Here is a 21,342-nt window from a genome sequence, read left to right as displayed (position 1 = left end):
AAAATTTTGATGAAGTCTAGGCCATAATATTCCCAACTTGATCAATTCTGACATATTTAGCTTTGCACGAAGCAAGAGGTTTCGAAAACAAATGCTAAATTGCATCATGGACTCAAATAGTCCATAACAAAGATAAGTTAGAAAGCATCATCACAATCATCAGCATATCCAAATGCATGTTTGAAAACATTAGAAAGAATGCTCTAATCCTTACAAATGGCTGCACTCAAACCATTGTACCATTGCAACACTGTCCCTTGAACACACGTAGGAAATTCACGCAATACTAAGTATCATCCCAAGAATGGTATATGGCAATCACTATAAAGTGATCAAACCAATGATATATATCATCCTCAGGACTCCCATAGAAGAACTTTGGTTGGACTCAAGGATTGGTAGCAAGAGCAAGAGGAGCTACACCATATGTTGTGAATGCTGTTATCAACTGAGTTTGATTGTTTAATTGTAATTGCATAGCATCGAGCAATTGCATCAACTATTACTCTAGAGTTAAAGGAGGAGGTTACTGCTCTGCCATGAAGATGAACAAAAAGGAGAGAGCAAAAGAAAAAAAGTTAAGAAAAATTATAAGAAAAAAGAGATTTAAACAATGCAAAAACTAAATCTAACCAAAATCCCAAATCTTAGCACTCTTTAAAGACAATCAAAGTTGCCCCTCACTTCCACTAATGTGAGTGCATTGAATATAGAAATGGAATACGGAAATATGCATATTAATTAACTCAAAAACTTTAGATTATATAAAGGAGTGAATGGTTTGAATTGAAACCAATCTGATAACTACCAAAATCCCACTATGCTAATATTAGTATATGGCATCATAGTTGTACACTTGGGCCTCATAATATTAATTTGTATTTATTGTTCTTACTAATTTGAACATATCTATTTCTAAGTTAATGTAAACAAAAGTTAGATTGTTTTTTTCTCAATTTGTCTTGGTCTTGATAAATGTATAAAACTCCAAATTCACTTACATGGTAACAAAGAATGATACGTTATTAAAATAGAAGGATGTTAAATTGAAGATTACAATAATTCATGATAAAAAAGAATGTACTTATAGTAGATATTATTATTATTACAAATCTTTCAAAATATATAGGATTTAAGGACCTCAAGGAGAAGACCATAGAAAACTTATATTCACTTCCAAAATGCATATTTGCAGTGGGCGTGATTGTTTTAATAATCACTTTCACGAGTCACATTAATGGTGAAATTGTTTGCATTGTTTTTTATTTTGCCATCTCTTCAAAGAACTAGAGTTACAATCAATCAATTCAACAACTTAACTATTATTGTGGCTTTTGTCAGGATTTTAGTTTGTTAAACTTGAGTTGCATTATATACAAATTAGTGTTGTCTGGTTCCAACATTTAGCACATACAAAGCAAACAAGAGAGGAGCTTAGCATATTTCATGGAGCACAAGCTCTAAATAAATTTTTTTACGTCATCCCACACTACCATGATCATGGTTGCTCTGTTGAGTCTAGAATCTAAAAAAATATCATGCACCATTGGGATGGCATAATAAATACTTAGCCATTTTTCAGTCAAAATTGTTTTTTCTTGCTTTCTTGACTAATGATACTTTATTGTTGTTGTTACTCTTTCAAGCTTTTCTATCTGGAATAATCATTTTAAATATCAACTAGGAGGAGATAGTTAATTTTTTTCCGATAGTTATTTTCTTTACAGTTAAGATCAAACTTAAATGAGCATAACTTAGGCATTCTTGAGGTAATCAATGAATAAGGCATTCTCATGTAGAGCAAGTTTGTTGTTGTGTGAAGATTCCCAACCTTAATAAAAAATATTAAATATACTACTTTAAAATATTTAATATTATGTAATATATTTATTTTAAGATGGATTTTTGTTTGGTTAGGGAGTAAGAAAAAGATTTAATTAATCTTATATAACAAATTAAAGTAGAATATTGGCTAAAGTGTATATTGATATAAAGTTTAACTTGGTTAAGAAAACTATGAAACCTAGAGTACATGTCCTCATATACCAACATTTGGTTTAGAACTAAAAAATCCATTTTTAGTGTTATGCATTATCCCATGAAATATATATTGTACCATGAAATATTAATAGAGACCATCTAAAACTCAAATGCATAGGCAAATATAAATTTAGAGCTTTGGCACAATTGCTACAACTTATTGATGGTGGTGTGTTTTTTATTAGTGTTGTTTCACATACTTATGAAGCACTTAAATAAGAAAGGTATTAAAATCCTAAGTACTCCCCCTTAAATACTCTTACATGGTGGTAATTACCACTTCTTTCTAAGTCCTAACTATCAAGACTGTAACCTTGAGTGTTAAGGTCATAATTCTTATTGTTAGGAAAATGCCCAAATGCATGGTTAATCAACTATATTTCATAAGCATTTATACTTGAAGCTGGCCATGTTGTCTTCATCCTACCAAACAACCTCGATTCTATGTATAAGCTTATGATATATGCAGCAAAAGTTTGTTTCAAGTCATTCTTTTCTGGGTGGATTATAAAACCTATTGGTGTTAATATTATGGGCGTCCAAGGGAAGCTTGAAAAGGTGAGTATATACTTTATATTTTTATCTAATTTCTAAACTTTCTTATTTTCCAGATTGGACTTATCATGCCTTTTGTAGAAACACACATGACAAGTTTCGTGATAACAAGTATGTAGCACATAGTTTTTCTAAGTATGATAGTTCCACTAACATCATACCCAACCTTGTGGATGAGCAAATCTACAACACATTTCCAGAGTATTAATTTCAAACTTTATCAGTGATGCAAATCTTGCTTGAGCTTTATTGCCCACTAGATAGTGTTGTGATTAATTGGACAACAGATAATGATTCTATAGTGGAGGCAGCATATGACTCTAGTAGGTCATTGTTTGCTATTAAAGAACATTATTTTTCAAATGCTAAATTAGAGGATTTTATGAGTTGCCTCTAACCTTAAGGAGGTAAATTATGTCTATAAAGATTTTCAATACATGTTTAGTTTTGTTTTATAGATCATAATTACCTGGAGTTTCTAGAATTTGAGGCTTTGGAAGTCTCTTCAACTATACAGAAGCTATAGCTCAACAAATGCAAAGTGAATCTTCCCTACAATACCATTATAGGAAAAAGTATAAAAGGAATCAATATATTGATGATAAGGTAGAAGAAAGTTAATTGCATCCTTACATAAAATGAAAAACTTATTAAGATGTTTGTGAAAGTGTTAGATATTAGTGACAATGTTAATGTCAAATATAATAATTGCAAATTATCATTTTCACCTATCAATATCTCTTTATAACACTTGTGTGTTGCCATCTCCTCCTTCAATATCTTGTAAACAATTGTATGTAAGATAGCATTGTCTAGAAGAAGGTATATTACCTATAACTAATATCAGATTCCATCTTAGACTCCAACTCGGACTCTATCTCAGACTCCATCTCAAGTCCATCTTGAACTTTATCTCAAACTCTATCTCGAACTCCATTTCGGACTCCATCTTGGGTCCATTTTGGATTCCATCTCAGGTCCATCTTAGATTCCATCTTGGACTTTGTCTCAGGTCTATCTCGAACTTCATCTTGGGTCCATTTTGACACTTTCATATGTCATATGTTAGTCCTCTTGTATCCCTTTTCTAGAGACTCACTTATTACTCATTTCATACTTATTCCTTAAACACTTCATTGAGAGTTCCACTCCTTTGCCATGAATCTTGACACCCATGGGTGAAATGAAACCACCTAACCATTATTAATCATCCCAATTTTGCTTACTGGTACACCTCTCTTGTCTCAAAGATAATGATGTAACACTCTCTATCATGGGGAAGCAAATTTTTTATGGTCATCCCTTGCTTTAGCATATTATTAGCAATCCATCCATATTTTCCCTGAGTGATGATGTTTATAGGTGAAAACTATTCACTACAAAAATTATCACTTTGATGAATTAATTATTATTATGTTTTATTGCTATTGATGATTTGATGTCTCAATGGATAATGTGAGGATCTGCTAGCTCATTTATTTGTGAAAGAAAAAAGCAAAAATATTTTTTTACCATATAGCATGTGGTAATTAGTGTAAAAAATAACAGTAACATACACAATTGGCTTTAGGCACCCATTCAAATGTAATTAGATTTATATTAGACTCAACAAGATCCTACCATGCAATGTACTCAATATTCCACTCTAATTGCTTGTACGAGAGTAATAACACCCTTTCCAGATAACTATTTACTTTCTTCCTTATTGCCATTACATAATTAGTTTCTCTCTCTTTGAGTGGTTACTAAGTAAGTGATATTTGCAATTTCTCAAAAAGGGCAAGGGACTAAGGGAAAAAGGACAAAAAGTATCTTAGAATATTGGCTAAAGTGTAAGGTGATATAAAGTTTAACTTATGAGAAAAATATGAAACCTAGAGTACATGTCTTTATATATCAACCTTTAATTTGGAAAAAAAAAGAGCCATTTTTGGTGTTGTGCATTATTCCATTAAATATGTATTATACCAGAGACCATCTAAAGCTCAAATGCATAAATTTAGAGCTGTGGCACAATTGTTACAATTTGTTAATGGTGATATGTGTTTTATTGGTGTTGCTCAATGTTTATGAAGCACTCAAATAATAAAAACATTGAAATCCTAAAGAACATGATCACTCTCCCCAAAAAGGGTTGAGAACTAGAAAAAATATTACTTACTTTTTTTGGAAAGGAAATTATATTTATTTTGGGTATGTATCCATGCTACAATTTCAATGCTATAAGCATGGGTTTCTAAACTAGCATGGGCAGAGACTAATAAAAGGAACTAACAATACTAATCTCCTATTGTTATAGTAGTATAAAAAGAATATTCAAAAAGACCTATTGACAAGTAGTTTTTAATACCCATAGTCACATTTACAACACTAATATAGCATTTCACTCATAACTCTAATAAATTATTTAACATCAAGAGCAATTTAGCCAAAAATTGGTATATACAACAAAGTTTAATGGCATGTCGTCCATGTTTCGTGACTTTTTCAACTAAGTTTAACTTCAAATCACCATAATATAATTGATATTCAAGATTATCAAATGGGATGTATAACCCTTTTGAAGGATATTCTTTAGAATTTTGATCTTTTTGTTTTTTATATGCTTCATAAGTATGTTTAGCAACATTAAACAAAAGTGTAGCAGTTGTGCAAGCTCTAAATCTTAATTTGCCTATGTGTTTGAATTCAAAAAGGTCACTGTACTTTTGTACCACTGTCACATGCCCAAAAAAGGCTTATAAATAAAAAAGGAATAGCAACATGGATAAATTCATAATAAAAGGTAGTGCGTTCTATAAAATAGAAAAGTGTTGCACCTATTCCAAACCTTAGGGCAGAGCACAAGAGATGGCGATTGAGCATCCGGCGTGGCGGAAGAGGGTGCGGCGCAGCACGACCTGGCTGGTAAGAGCCATCGCGAGCTTCCTTGGCGAGTTCTACAAATCATCGACACAGATCAACGAGGCAGCGGCGGCCCTCTGCCGGAAGCAAATGCTAGTGGATTTCGTGTACCAAGTCAACACCATCAACGGCGAAGGCTACGATTCCATCCCTCAGACGCGGGCCGTCATTGATGCAGTTACTCGAGGAGACGCGCAGCAGCAACACGAGGAGGATTTCGTTGTCACCGTCAACCTGCACGACGCCTATCGCCTGGTGGAGCAAGCTGCTGGCGAGTCCCGGCAGCCAGTTTTGACGATATCGGCCATCCAGAGGCTCCACAAGGTCCTCTTCCAGAACCGCGATGGATGGGAGGCGGAGGCGGGCAGATTCAGGGACCGCGACGTCTGGGTTCGCCTCAAGGACGGCTCCTTTCACCAGTTCGTGGAGCACTCCCAGGTACCTCACAGGTTGCAGCAGCTCCTGGGCGACACCAACACCAAGCTGGACGACGTCTTCTGCACCGAGCAAGAAGATCTTGCAACCTTTACTGCTAAGCTCTTGCACCTGGCAGTCGATTTCTTCCTCAACTTCGAGCTTATTCATCCGTTTCGAGACGGAAACGGACGGGTTGGAAGGCTCCTGCTCGCCTATCTCCTCTCCAGCATCACACCTCAGCTGGCCCCCAACAATGCGTACCTGGTGGACAGTGAAGACATTGTTGACTATGGCTTGTACCGCAGCTGCTTTCAGGAGGAGAAGCAGGAGGGGCAGCACGCATCGTCTTCAGAGACCCGAGATCCCGGCCGACTCATTGCCATCTACACCGAAGGCCTCTATGTCGGGTGGAAGAAGTTTTTCGTGGCGGCGGGGATGGAAGCTCCACAAACGTGTAGGACTGATGATGATCCTGGAAGACAACACTCTCAGTGAAGGCTAAAGCCACAGAGACTTACCTTGGCATAGAGAACGAAAAAAGTTAAGCAACAGGAGATGGATCTCCAGTGGCGTGATGCCCTTGAGTGGCTTATCCACAACAGTGAGGATGGTCACGCCATGTACCTTTGGAGAGCGTAGACGTCCACTGAGACAAGCATCGATCATAAGCTAGCAGCCACACAAGATGAACAATATCTTGCAGTAACGTATTGGATTCTATAAAGAAGAAGAGAGAACCTGTCATTGGAAAGAATCTATAAGGTGAAAGCTTAAATTACCGTGATATCAACGCATCAACGCACCAGAAAAACAACAATCTCCAAAAAGTGGAGCTCCTGTGGCATCGATAGCCATCTCAATGCCTGGCGGAAGCTAAAGCAAACAAAGAAAGGAAAAAAAAACATACGAAAAAGCTATGAGAAGCTTGAAGAGAAGAAATGAGAGATCGCAGCCCCGACCTTTGCGGGAAGAGCGTTGGAGCTTCGCCCCATCTGCGAGCTCCACCCGGACGGCCATATTCGCCACTGCCTCGAGCTCCAATCCGCGAGGAATATTTCCGGACCTAGCGAATGCGGCCGGATTCGCGACGTCGCGGCTGGCGTGATCGATCGCCCCGGCTGCATTTCCCGCGCTTCTCCCACGGAAGAACCCTAGAGCTAGAGAATATTCTGGAAGGAAGAGGCTATAAAAGGGCGGGGCTTGTAGTATTCTTCTTTTGTGCTAGTAGTGATGGCGCTAGGGTTTCGGGTCCCGCTTCGTCCGGCTTGGCGCTGGAGCGATCTCACCACTGTGGCTGATGCTATATCGACGAAGATCGCGCAGCCGCTGCCGCCGGAGCAAGATCGTGCAATGCTCGCGCTGTTCGTGTTTGCTGCTTGCACCAAGATAGGTAGGGTGTAGAGGCGCTGCTGCTGCGACGGGCGATTCACGACGCATGGACAAGGAAAGACGGGGCAGCGCTGCTCCAGAGAAGTCTAGTGATCTAAGCGGGTGTGGGAGATGAATGCAGGTAAAAAGCTAGCTAGGAAAAGGTTAAAGGCCTTTTAACATTGGTCTTATGTAGGAATGGAGTCTGTAGCCGAGACGGCGGTGGCGATTGGAGCAAGCGACGGCGATGGAGGCTTTTACGTGGACGAGGATAAGAAGCGGCGGCTTGTGAGCTTTTGCAACGGGCTGGAAGACATTAAGGATTGGATCTCGAAAGATAAGGAGCTGAGCAGCCGAGTGCCCGTGCCCCACCTCTCCATCTCGAGGATCAAGAAGCTCCACGCGGTGGTTGTCGCGAGTCCGACAGAGGAGGATGCGCGGATAGGTGACTATCGGATCCAGCGAGCTTGGATAAAGCAGCTGGATGGCACATTGTCGAGCGAGAGAGTGGCACCGGAGATGATCAGGGAGGAGATGGAGCTGCTAGTGGCCGCCACCAACAGCGAGCTGGAGAACGTGTACTACGCGAGGGAGATGGGAAGTGCTGCATTCGTGGTGGACGTGGCCAAATTGGCAGCGCGCTTCTTCTTGGAGTTCCAGGCGATCCATCCCTTCGGTGATGGGAATGGACGGCTTGGACGATTGCTGCTCACGTACCTGGTCTCGGGAGTCACTGGCCTCCACTTCCCCCTTACGCTGCTGCTGGATGTTGGCTCGACAGAGCGGCACTTGGGCGAGGCGAGTTTGATCGGTAGGGAGGAGTGGCGGTCCTTACTCACGCGGGCCTCGGCGAATGCGGAGGATTTGAGCGGCGTTCCGCCGGCGAGACATGGACAGTATCTCTCTGTTCTCACGCGCGCAGGAGCCACGGGAAGTCCGGGAGAGCTCGCAGCTCTCATTGTGGAGGGCATCTTCGTTGCTCTTTGCCGCTTGTAGATAGACGCCAAACTCTTTTGGAATTACGAGACGAACGTTTGTAGCCCTCTCTCTCGCTCGCTCTCTCTCTCCCTCAGATCCTGGGATCAGCAGGGAATGACGAGGAGCCTCTCTCTCTCTCTCTCTCTCTTTCTCTCTCGCAAATTTACGTGGCCGAGATCCAGGAGTGCTGCAATGCCAGGGCTAAGATTCCTTGAAAACCCAAAGCAACTGCCACGTCACGGAGTAATCAAAGCCCCACAGCAATCACTTTTGAATTCCGGGTGAGGGCTCGTCGAATACCGCTGTCGCTCCATCACCAGAATCACCAGCAGCACAAGAGTCCTCTCCAGCATCCACAAGATGCACACAACTCGTTCTACTACAAGCAATGCTGGTTTGTCCTCAAGGTAAGCTCTCCCATATATGAACCCACAGGGTCAGGAAAGCGCTATAACTCTCCCAAGTTGAGAGATTGAAGAACAGTTCTTCAAGTTGTGTTGCAGTGTGGCACTGTGCTTCGTCATCTGACCCATGGAACTTTTATCTATGTACTTGATACACTAAGAATTTATTTTTTGTAAAGCTATATTATTTTATTATGACTACTGTTGTAATTGTTATATTTTGATTTGATTACTTTTACAACTGTACATACTATTTTTTCATTCAAAAGAAGATGGGAAACAAGGAAAATAAAAGATTTGTGAGTAAAAGTTGTAATGCAAAAGTTGGTACTCTAGGTTTCATAGTTTTTTTAACCAAGATAAATTTTATATCACCATACATTTTAGCTAATATTCTTGTTATGTGGGACTAATTAAATCTTTTTCTTACTAGGATACCTTTTTTCCTTTTTTCCTTAGTCCCCTACCCTTTTTGAGAAATTGCAAATATCACTTAGTTAGTAAAAATTGATCATGTAATGGCATCAAGGAAGAAAATAAACAATTATAAAATCACATATGAGGTCAATATTAATCAAGCTTTTTATATTTAATCTTATACAAGCTTAATTACATTTGAATGGCTATATAGGCTCCTTGGAAATTTGTATCAAAATAGCTTGAAAGAAAGTCATTGTTACTCATACTTGGCCCCCAAAAATTTCATATTAATCTCCACTTTTATCCCGAAGTTCTACCAATATTCCACTTTTACCTCCACATAATACTCCTCTTTTTATTGGGGGTTTTAGAGAAGGTGAACTAGAGCTCTTTATATATGAAATTCTAAATCTTGTTACTAAAGAAGGATTGCCTTTAATGCTTCAATAATAATGCCATATAGTTTTGCAAGATCTTGTTCCTAACATGGCAGGACTATTTGAAAGCATAAAACACTATTATATTTAATGTCTAATGCATAACCTTTTTTTTTATAAAACAAATGGCTTTATAGGTTTACAAACTTTTCTTGAGCACTATAGCAACTAGCCAATAATAAATCTATAAAATGTGCATATGTAAATGTACAATAGATTCAAGAATGAATTATAGATACATATCCACTATTGCTTCATAATGAGGAACAACATCCCCTTGATAAACATTGCATTAACTAGTGTGAAATATAGGGTTTTTATGCTACCCTATAGTAGAATATAAGATTTAGAATTACTTTACTATACTATAGTATTGTCACTTTTAAAAGAATATATATATATATACATACATATATATATATATATATATATATATATATATATATATATATATAATAAAATGATATTAGCTATAGGTAATATACCTTGTTCTAGATGATACTATTATACATACAATTGTTTATAAGATGTTAAAGGAAGAAATGCCAACACACAAGTGGTATAAAGTGATACTGATAGGTGAGAATGATAATTTGCAATTATGATATCTAACACTAACACTTTTATAGACATTTAACATATAACAAGCTTTTCATTTCATGTAAGGATGCAATTAACTTTCTTTTACCTCATTATCAACACATTAATTCTTTTTATGCCTCTTTTTATATTGGTATTGTGGGGAAGATTCACTTTGCATTTGTTGAACCATAGCTTCTATATAGTCGAAGAGACTTCCAAAGCCTCCAATTCTAGAAACTCTAAGTGACTGTAATCTATAAAACAGAACTAAATATGTATTAAAATCTTAATAAACATAATTTACCTCCCTAAAGTTGGAGGCAACTCACAAAATCCTCTAATCCGATATTTGAAGAAATGATGTTCTTCAATAGCAAACACTAATCTGCCAAAGTCATGTGCTACCTCCACCATAGAATTTTTACCTATTGTATAATTAATCATAACACCATTTGGTGGGAATAAAGCTCAAGTAAGACTTGCATCGTCAATGGAGTTTGAAATCAGTACCTTGGAAACATATTGTGAATCTACTCATTCACAAGGTTGGGTATGATATAAGTGGAATTGTCATACGTAGGCAAAACACATGTTGCACACTTTTTATCATGAAACCTGTCATATATGTTTCTGCAAAAGGCATGATAGGTCCAATCTAGAAAATAAAAAAGTTTAGAAATTAAATAAAAATATAAAATACGTACTCACCTTTTCATGCTTTCCTTGGACACCCATAATATTGACACCAATAAGATTCATAATGCACCTGGAAAAGAATCACTTGAAACAAACTTCTACTACACACATCACAACCTCATATATAAAGTTGAGGTTGTTCAATAGGATAAAGATGACATAGCTAGCTTCAAGCATAAGTTCTTATAGAGTATAATTGATTAATTATGCATTTGAGCATTTTCTTGATAGCCAGGATCACAACTTTCACACTCAAGGTTACAATCTTGACAGTCAGGATTTAAGAAGTGGCAATTACCACCATGTAAGAGTAGTTAAAGAGGAGAGTTAACACTTGATCCCTATCCCTTATTTCTATCGTATTTCGGCCTAAATACTGGCTAGAGTGTATAGTGATTCTGAGTTTAAATTGGTTGTGAAAATTATGCAACCTAGACTACATGCCCTTAAACTATAGTTGCATACTAATCTTTGGCTTGGAACTAAGGAACTATTGGTGTTGTGCATTATCCCATGAAATATCAATGGCAGCCATCTAGAATTCAAATGCATAGGCAAATGTAGATTTCTAGCCTTGGGATAATTGTTGCAATTTATTGATGGCAGTGTGCATAATTAATGTCATTCAACATAATAACAAAAATATCAAAATACTAGATCTAAATCAAATTGAAATCCAAAATCCAAAAGATTTTATTTGGAGGTTGTGCTCCATGAAGATGCTAAGCTCCACTCCTTGTTGCTTTGGGTGTGATATATGTTGGAACCACATAACCAGGTAACAATACCAATTTGTATATGATGCAAAAGTTTAAGAAGCTAAAATCCTAACAAAAGCCACAATAATAGTCAAATTGCTGCATTAATTGATCATAGCTATGGTTACTCAAAACATCCCAAGAGGTGGCAAAAAATAAAAACATTGCAAGTAGTCTCAACAGAAATGTGGTCTGTGTAAATGATAACTAAAACAATTGCTCCACCCACAAATATCCATTTTTAAAAGTGAATTCAATTTTTCTATATACTAGCCTTTAGCAGCTTTTTTTTTTCCCACATTTGGTTTTCTCTTTAAGGTCCTTTGTTTAAATTTTGTGCAGCTTAAAACATTTGAAACCATGTAATAATAATAGTATCTACAATAAACATTCTTTCTATCATGAAATATTACAATCTTTAACTTAACATCCTACTAATTTAATAAACTATCATTCTTTGTAACCATCTAAGTGAATTTGGAGTTTTGTAAATTTATTGAAAGAAAACAAAAGTGAAAACAAAATTCAATATTAAAATAGAAAAGAAATAAATAGATATGTTTAAGTTAATAAAAAATATAAATTTATTTCTGAATCAAATTAAATTATAAATTATTAAACTTTAAAACATTATAACTATTAGTATAATAAAAATTATGATTCATTATTTTTCAGTCTACAACTCAACCAACAATAACACATTTTCATAGAGTATATATATATATAGAGAGAGAGAGAGAGAGAGTTTAAAAATTATATCTAATGGTTTTTTCCTAAAATATTAATTGATTTCATGATATAAAATATTTTTTTCTTAAAATATTTAGGATGAATATATTACATTTTCTAATTTCTATCACCAAAATTATTTTTAGTTTTCTCTCAAAAACATAAAATGTACAATTCTAAATTTACATGTAAAAATCAATTTCATCTAAATTATTAAATGCATATTTTTACATGAATCCATGATAGTTTTGTTAGTATGAAGTTTTTTATAGGCTTTTGAGATTAATATTTTTTGCCTATTTTCTAATTATATTTCTTTCAACTCAATTAAATTCATTAGCGATAGTTTAAAAATATTAATATTAAATTATTTAATTTTTGATATGATATTTGTTTTAAAATATAGAATATAAATAAAAATTAAGTTTTATTATTTAATTATCATAAAACACAAAAACCAACTTATAATAATTATAATTATATAATAGTAAATATTTTAATATACTAGATTTAATATTTTTTATTAGTAAGTCCACTATGAATTTAAATTTAAAAAGGATTATAGAACAAAATTTAAATAGATTTTTAAATACTCAAGTTGATGATAATATCATTTCCAGTTAAGATATTATATTTTCTAGTTAAATTTCAAACCCAATTAATTTTATATCATTATGTATTGTTTTATTTCTATGTATCATGAGAACACAAATTTTTATTTCACAAAAATTTAATACATTACTGGCGTTAAACTCATGTTTTATTTTTTGATGCTTACTAATAATAACTTTGTTTATTTCACTATTTTACTATTTCATTCTGGTTTAAAAGTGTTAATGATACATAAAATACAAACCATCATTTTATTTTTTGATGCTTACTAATAATTACTTTGTTTATTTCACTATTTTAGAATTTATTATTTTACTATTTCACTTTGGTATGAAAGCACAAAACGCAAACCATCATTTCATAAAAATCTAATACATTACTAGTGTTAAATTTACGTCTTTGGCAGCAGAAATAATTCATACTGCTCTATGCTGTTATTTTGCCCGCTTTTGACGAGATTTATCTCAATTTGCTAGCAATATGTAACTTGGTAAATTCCATGTTTTTCTTTCTTCATTCTTTTAGAAAGTATAAAATAGTTTAATGATGTGGAAATTCTCTTTAACAAAATTAACATTAGATGATTTTTGCTTATGCCCAAAATGGAAGAGCTCACAAAATTTTCAATGTTATACTTCACTTAAACTTAGTATGATGGTGTTCTTACAATGGGCATTCAGAAGATGATTTGAACCATTAAAATTAATAAGGATCATTATAATTATATGATCATGGGAAGGGGAATTTATCCAATCAATGCTATAAAATTTTTTAAAAAAATACCTTTGGCAATAAATGGTCTCATCTCATCTTTATATATGTATATCTGTACAAAAATATTTTATAATGAAACAATGTTAATTAAACAGTTTTACTATATAATAAAATCTAGGTGAAAAATAAAATCTTTTGGTAGTTTTAGTAGTTTTCTTAAAATAAAATTTTTTATTTTAACTAAAAATATATTTATAAAACTTTTACTCCCATTAAATAATTCTATATTTTAAAAATATTTATTAATTAACTGATTTTTTATTATTATTTATTATTTGGTATGTAAATACACATTACTATAATAGGCCATTATTTTTTCTTCCTCTTAACTTCATAAAAAATTTGAATGTCACCAAAATTATGATGTTCTTATAAGGTATAAAAGTATCAGTATTAGTTTTTACAATTTTTATCCACTTTTTATAACATTATTTTAAAATATATTTTATTTATGCATTTTTATACAACTATTGTCCATGTCATTTATTTAATACTAATATTACTGATAGTAAAAATAAATTAATGTTAAGTTAAAAAGTGACTAACAATAACATTTGTACAAATTTTAAACTTAGTAAAATAAATTTTAGCAGGTATTATGAAATTGTAAATGTGTCTGGGCGGCGGCGGTCCGAGTCTCGGAGGGCCGGGCTGGTCTTGGATTTGGGGTTTCCATGGGCGGCTGTTGTAGTTGCCTTGATATCTCTGGTCTTGATAGCCTTAAGATCTGTTGTAGCGTTGATACCCTTGATTCTGGTAGCGTGGATAGGCTTGGCTATTGTTGTAGTCCATCTGGTTTTGTTGGTATTGTTGGTATGGCCGGTTGTCGGGTTGTCAGTATCGGTCATTGAAGTAGGGTCGGTTGTTGTAGTTGTTGTTGAATCTCGGTGGTGTGTTCCATTGTCGCGGCAGGTAGTTGTTCTGGGGCAGTTGCCAGTTGTTCGGAGGTGCAGCCGGATATTGGGTCGAATACTCAGACTGTCAGGGAGGTCTCCAAGGGAAGTTGGAGATTTGTCGGACTTCAGGTTGGCTGCGGAATCTGCATGTCTTGGCGTCATGGTTGTCTTTCCCGCAGATTTGGCACTTGACGAGCTGGAGTTTGCAGTCGGTGGCTGAGTGTCCTTCATTCTTGCATTTTGTGCACTAGATGCCGGTTCAGACGTCGGATTTGTCGCCAAATGCAGTGAATTTAGTGAGGAGCTTCTGGATCTTTTGGATGCCGACTTTGTCCTTGGACTTGCTGGTGATGCTGTCAAGGAGGTCATCCTCATCTTCCTCAGAGTCGAAGTCTTCCGGTTCATCAACTCGGGCAGTTTGTCGGCGGATTTGAACTTCTTTCAAATCTTTGGAAAGAGTCTTGTAATCGCTGGTGTCGATTTTGGTGGCGGCTTTCTTCAACTGTGAAGCTAGTCCCTGCATGTACCACTGGTATAAAAGTATTTCAGTAGAAGAGCTCTTGCAGCGGTTGGCATGTTTGGTGAAGCGTTCGGTGTATTCTTTGAGAGTTTCGCTAGTACGCATCTTGATGTTCTGTATCTTCTGAAGCTTCTCTAACTGGCTGAGTGCTGACTTGAAGTAGTCGATGAAGGCTTTGGTGAGCTCGTTGAAGGTGAGTTTCGAGTCGGTCGTCTGGAGCCATTCTCTGGCACGTCCTTTGAGGGTGCAGCCGAAGAGGAATGCGAGGTTGTCTTGCTGGCCGTTGACTCAAACGGCCTCCTTAAAGCGAATGACATGCTTTTCTGGGTCTTCGGTCTTCTTCCCTTTGAATTGTGGGTAGGTGACAAGCTTGCTGATGACTGTGTTGGGGAGTACCATTGTCATGGTGACGATGTCGGGGCGAATGTCTGGTAGACTGTGTGGCAGAGTGTTCGGTGGAGCGTTTGGCAGGATGTTTGACAGAGCAGTTGGTGGAGTGTTCTGTAAGTCCGGTTGCTGAAGATCGATGTCTGGTTCTGGTTGTTGGTGGGGTCTGCTGAACGCCTGGTCAAAAAGTTGGTCAAGTGTGTATTCGGAGGATTGGCCGAACTCGTATTGCTAGTGATGTGCTGGTCGATCGTCTGGGTCGACAATGTATATCGGTTGGAGGCCGTATTCGACTGAGTTGAGCTTCGGGGAGTCTGGTTGTTGCTGGAAGTTGTAGAAGTCCGGTGCGAAGGCGAACGGCATGGTCGAGGTAGAAGCTGATACTGGTGTCGAAAACAGTGTGCCAAGGACTGCTGGTGAAGCTGTCGGTACAGTCCAGGAGAAATAAGTTCTTGGGTCGGTCTGTCCTCGGAAGAGTGGGTTGTGGAAGCTGTGCTGGGGAGTGTGCTGAACTTCCGGCTGGGTCTCTTGCGGATTCTCCGGTGCTGCAGTCGGAGAAGTAGGCGGTGTCCTAAAATTCTGGTAGCCTTCTAAAATCCTTCCGGCGTCTGCACCGGCTGCAATTTTGGGAAACAATTCATCAGTAATGTACCTTTCTCTTTCAGAAACTTGTACAAAGTGGGACCACTGGGTGGCTTTTTCTTTTCTCTCTTTTTCTAGTCTCTTCAACTCTCGATGGAGGTGTCGTTGAAGTCTTTCGATGTCTTCTTGTTGTTTGCTGGCTGCTTTCCTTGGCTTGTTCATGTGGCTCTCTTCGGCCGTGGGTTCTTGTACACTAAAACTATCTTGGATGTTGGTATCTCGGGGATGAAGGTCTTCATCAAACTCTCAAATTGGTTGTCGGTGATGTTGTTGGGTATCTGGCTGAATGTCGAATCGGTGTCGACGATAATCTCAAGGCTCCAGAAATATCTTCAGGCCTGCAGCTTCGAAGCTAGTCTTCGGTAGTAGTTATTGTATAATCTTCTAAGGGTTACTATGCTGTAGAACTTCTTGTAGTCGGTCCACTCTTGTTGGGCAGGATCGTTGTTGGCTGGTCGAGGTGTCGGTTGTCAAGCTTTTGCTGACAGACGAACTCGGTGCTGATCCAAAAAGTGGTCGCTAGTAGGAGGATGTTGTCAGTCAATTGAACAAAGTGTGTTGCCGGAAGAAGGTCGCGAATCTTCTGCCGGATGATTTCTTGGAGCTCATCGGGGAGTTGACTGATTCGGTGTAGTAGTGATTGGAGAGCTGTCATGCAGGTCAGTCGAAGAAGTTGTCGGGATGTCGTCCGGGCTGGTGTTCGGGCGCTCAGAGGAAAACTCATCCAGAAGTGGGTAGCAGTCGTACTCCAGGAGTTTCTTCTTCGTTTCTTTCTTTGGCTTGGGCTTGTCGGTGGAGTCTCCAATCGATTTGTCGAGACGAGGTGCTGAGTGCAGGCTGGTCTTCCAGGTGCCGGTGCCGAGATGAAGCTCGACGAAGAGTTTCGGATAGTCGGACTAGTTGGGGTGATCAGACCCAATTTCGTCGTCAATGGTCTCTAGGCCGGCGTACTTGATGGCGTGGTCGAACAGAGTCTTGGCAGTGTGGAGATTAGCGTCGTGTCATCATCGGATGATGTCCTCGGTGCTGGTTTGGGCACTCAGTCGGAGAGTCTGTCGGAAGATTTTCGGTGCGTTCGGGAGCTTTCCTTTGGTGACTTGGCCAATGCTGGGATAGAGTGTCGGAGGCTTGTCGTAGGAGAACGTGCGGCTGATGTGTGGAAGAAGCATTGGTCGGGAAGATCTGTTGCCGGAATTCTTGCTGTTCTTCTGTCTGGTCGGTAAAGCAGAGTTGTTGTCGGAGAAGAGTTCGGAGGCTCTGCCGGCGAGTTCTCTGGCTTGCAGCCGGTGTTCTTCTGCTCGAATTCGGAGTTGGGCTCTCATATTGCTGGTCGGAGAAGATCTCGGAGGAGTTGCTCGGGCTTGCTGTCGGTTCCTCGGTGCTGGCTGGTGAAGAGTTCGGTGCTGATGTTGGGGTTGATTGCAAAGGTCTTCTTCTCCTCATTCGGATAGAGCGCTAGGAGGTCTCATTGAAAGATCTTTAATTTCTTCAAAAATTTGCTGGTGTAGCTTTCTTCCTCTAGTGGTCACTGCAGCGAGGCGTGTTCCGGGTACCCATGTTGGTGGTGGCATACTCAATGTGGAGAGAAAGAGTGGTTCTTGAAGCTCTTGAATCTCTCTCAGCGATCCATCCCACCGTGGTCGCCAAAATGTTTAATGGAAAATGTGAAGCGGATGAGAATACTGCTACCACAAGAACTCGATCTGAGAGCTGGCACCTGATCTCCGGAGGTCGTCAGCTGAGGAGGGGTGAAAGAAGTGGTGGATCGGCTGGGAGAGAGACTCAAGACAAAGATAATGCAAATAGGGGGTGCGATTCAGGAGTATTGAAGTACAATGGAGTGGGAAAGGAGATGGGGAACCCTAGCTGCGCTGGGGTCTCTCAAAACCACTATCCTGTTGGCGGTTCTAACCGCCAACATATGCCTAGAATAGAAATAAACTAGTAGCCGTTTGAACTTGGCTTTCAGTCGTGAGTGGAGCTGCTCCTGGGCGTGCATGTGTTAGGGGAGGTTTCCAGCTAAGCTCGTAATACTCCCCCTCGGGTTGCGAAAAGACGGTTGGAGTCAAATGCAATTTCCCGTCCATTTGAGTTGGTGGCGTTTGATTTTATGGGATCTTTTCCACAGTCAACTGCTGCCAATGAGTATATTATTATTGCTTCTAACTATTTGACTCGTTGGGTGGAAGTTGGGGCTCTTGCTAGCGCCTCTACAACTGCTATTGGATACTTCCTTCTCAATTGAGTGGTGTTTTAGCATTATTGTCCAGAGCAAATTCTTTCGGATAATCGTCCCGCATTTATGGCTGAGGCATTTCATATTTTGATGTCTCGGTTGGGGATACACCACACTTTCACAAGTGTTTATCATCCACAATCAGACGATCTGGTGGAATGGCTTGTTCGGACATTCAAGGGGATGATTGCAAAGTATGTGAACTTTCAGCATTCGGATTATTTGCCGTCTCTTCGGTATGCATATGTCACAGAAGTGCAGAGTTCCGTTAGTGCTTTACCATATAAACTCCTATATGGTTATGATCCAATATTACCAAAGGAGCTGGGTTTACTTTTGCAATTGCCACAAGTTGCGGATGCTAGGTCATAAGATCAGTATTTGACGAGTATTCTTCCACTTGTCCAAGTGGAGTCTGCCGAACACTTAGGCCGCATACAAGTGGGATAACAACGGCAATACAACTCCCATCATCGTCCACCTGCGGAGTACAACGTGGATGATTTGGTGTTAGTTCATTTTCCCCATTTTACAGTATATGGTTTATTTAAAGGGCTCCTTGCACAGTGAAAAGTACCGTATCAGATGTTGCGGCAAGTTGAACCACAAGTTTATGAGGTTTGACATGATGTCCAACAGGCCAATCCTCTGGAGATTGTGCATGTGCAGCGGTTAAAACGCTTCATACAAAGGGATCAGGAGCAATTAATATCATCTATAGATCCACCGATGCCTCCTCCTAATGTTCCTCCAAATCCTGGCCTGTTTACAAAAGAACTTTGACGGCCTTCCATTATTCCAAGAGGAGGGGATGATGTGAGGGCCAAGTATACAGTTACGATGTTATATACTAATATTAGCGTAGTGGGATTTTAGTAGCTGTCAAATTAATTTTAATCTAGACTACTCGCTTCTATGTATAAACTAGGGTTTTTGGGCTAATTGATATGTGCATTTTCTATATTCCCTTTTCATATTCCAAACACTCACCGCTTGAAGAGGAAAATCAAATAGTTTTAATTTTATAAAATTTGTCAAGAAAAATATTTCTAAAGATATAATGCACACTTGGGTACAGATTTTCTATTTTTTGTAATGCAAGAGGTCAGGATCATCCGTCTGCCCGCAACTTTTGGAATTGTCTTCCTTTGTAGAGGCAATTGCCATTCATCTTGATGATGACACCAAAGTAAGAAAGGAATCAATCGAATCACACTGACCATAAGCTATCATTGAGATCGACGTGATCTCTTTTAAAAAGCCCGTGTAATGAGCTATGGAGAAATCTTCTGCAGGAGAGAGACGATGTTGTCACAAGCAATCTTCTCCACTCTCCCATTCTTCCACTTCGAGCAAGCAGCCAGCAAACTCGTCCAAGTGACCATTGTGGCTTCGAACGGCATAGCTTCCACCATCTCCAGAGCTTCTTCGATCTGCTTTGCTCGTCCCAGCATGTCGATCATGCAGTGGTAGTGCTCAATGCCCGGATCTAATCCACACCTAGACGTCATCTCCTGGAAAAATTTCTTGCCTTGCTCGATCATCCCAGCCCGGCTGCAAGTCGCGAGCACCGAGACATAAGTTACACCGTCCGGCTTGACACCCTCGTCACACATCTTCTCAAAGAGCTGGATCACTCAATCGTTGTCTCCCTGGCGGCTGTAGCCCGCGATAAGTGAGCTCCAACTCACAGCATCCTTCCTCGAGACCGAGTTGAAAACCAGCTCCGCTTCGTCCATGCTCCCACATCTGCTGTAGAAATCTACCAACGAAGAGATCACGGCTCCCTGGAACTGGAACCCCAAGCTCGTGATCTCTTCGTGAAGTATCCGGCCAAGCCTCAAGGCTACTGAGCTTCCACAAGCTTTGAGCACGCAAACGAGCGTCCACACGTCTGGAGAACATCCCTCGAGCTGCATTAGCAAGAAAAAATGTAGTGCTGTTTCGGCCTGGCTGTTTTCAACGTACCCGAGCATCAATGCCGTCCAGCAGACTTGATTTGGCTGGAAAATGGTGCTAAATACTCCAAGAGCATCGCCCATGCTGCCACAAGCCGCGTACATTTGGATCAAGCAGCTGTGAAGAAAGATATCCAAGCGATGGTTAGTAATTCGCAAGGCTTGCGCGTGAAAAGCCATACCTCTTTCCAGAGACTTCAGCTTGAGTATCCTTCCATGGATAGTTTCTTCTCCTCGTTCCCTCTTTGCTAAAGAAGTGATGGCCTGGAACACCGCAACAAAGGTTCTGGCATTTGCTCCACTGCTGTCTCGTTGCATTTCCACGAAGAGCTCAAGCACCACCTCGCTCTGCCCATTCTCTACAAAACCCTGCATCAAAGAAGTCCATAGAACTACGTCACGCTTTGGAGCTCCATGAAAAACCTTCCACGCATCCACCACGCTTCCACACCGAGCATACATTTCCACCAGGCTGCTAGCTACCAAAGCGTTTGTGTCGATTCCCCTTGCAGTGGCAAGGGAGTGAAGAGCCATTCCTCTCTCAAGAGAAGAAAACTTCACGACGAGCTCTAGATCTTCTAAAACCATCCCATTCTCCTTCTCTGCGAGGCTCGCGCAGGCCTTGAGCAATCCAATAAACGTGACAGAATTCCCTTTCAAGCCCCGCGATTCCATGTCCAGGAAGAGCTGGAGCGCAACCCCGCCATGCCCATTCACGGCATAGCCCAGAATGAGAGAATTCCACGCGACGAGGTCGGGGCAGTTCATCCGGTCGAAAGCCCTGCGCGCCTCGTCCATGCAGCCGCACTTGCCATAGAGATTCACCAGGCTGCTCGCCACGAACGCATTGGAATCGAGGCCGCAGCACTCCGCCTCGGCGTGGATTTGCTTACCCCAATCCAGATCCCGGGATCGCGAGCATTCCTTGAGCGACGCAAGGAATCTCCTCACCTCGCAATCGCTGGAGTGGGCGCGGTCAAGCTTGGAACGGAAAGATCGAGGTCGGGAAGTGGAAGAACTAGGACTCAT

At 39.4% G+C, this 21,342-nt stretch overlaps 2 protein-coding genes across 2 annotated transcripts; one reads left to right on the top strand and one right to left on the bottom strand.

The window, feature by feature from the left end:
• The first annotated feature begins 5,441 nt into the window (after positions 1-5,441).
• LOC9634846 (adenosine monophosphate-protein transferase fic-1) lies at positions 5,442-6,682 on the top strand. Its single transcript, XM_024686953.1, has 2 exons — positions 5,442-5,502; positions 5,554-6,682. The coding sequence occupies exons 1-2, from the start codon at positions 5,446-5,448 to the stop codon at positions 6,409-6,411; spliced, it is 915 nt and encodes a 304-aa protein (XP_024542721.1). The 5' UTR covers positions 5,442-5,445; the 3' UTR covers positions 6,412-6,682.
• Positions 6,683-19,867: 13,185 nt separating this feature from the next.
• On the bottom strand, positions 19,868-21,342 carry LOC112350543 (pentatricopeptide repeat-containing protein At2g33680-like). Its single transcript, XM_024686877.1, has 3 exons — positions 20,496-21,342; positions 20,324-20,431; positions 19,868-20,268 (listed from the first exon to the last, which is right to left on the bottom strand). The coding sequence occupies exons 1-2, from the start codon at positions 21,340-21,342 to the stop codon at positions 20,424-20,426; spliced, it is 855 nt and encodes a 284-aa protein (XP_024542645.1). The 3' UTR covers positions 19,868-20,268; positions 20,324-20,423.

Source organism: Selaginella moellendorffii, unplaced genomic scaffold (genome assembly GCF_000143415.4).
Source record: "Selaginella moellendorffii unplaced genomic scaffold, v1.0 SELMOscaffold_51, whole genome shotgun sequence".
NCBI lineage: Eukaryota > Viridiplantae > Streptophyta > Lycopodiopsida > Selaginellales > Selaginellaceae > Selaginella > Selaginella moellendorffii.
The sequence above is the reverse complement of the archived record's forward strand: the minus strand, read 5'-3'. Positions and strand labels throughout refer to the sequence as shown.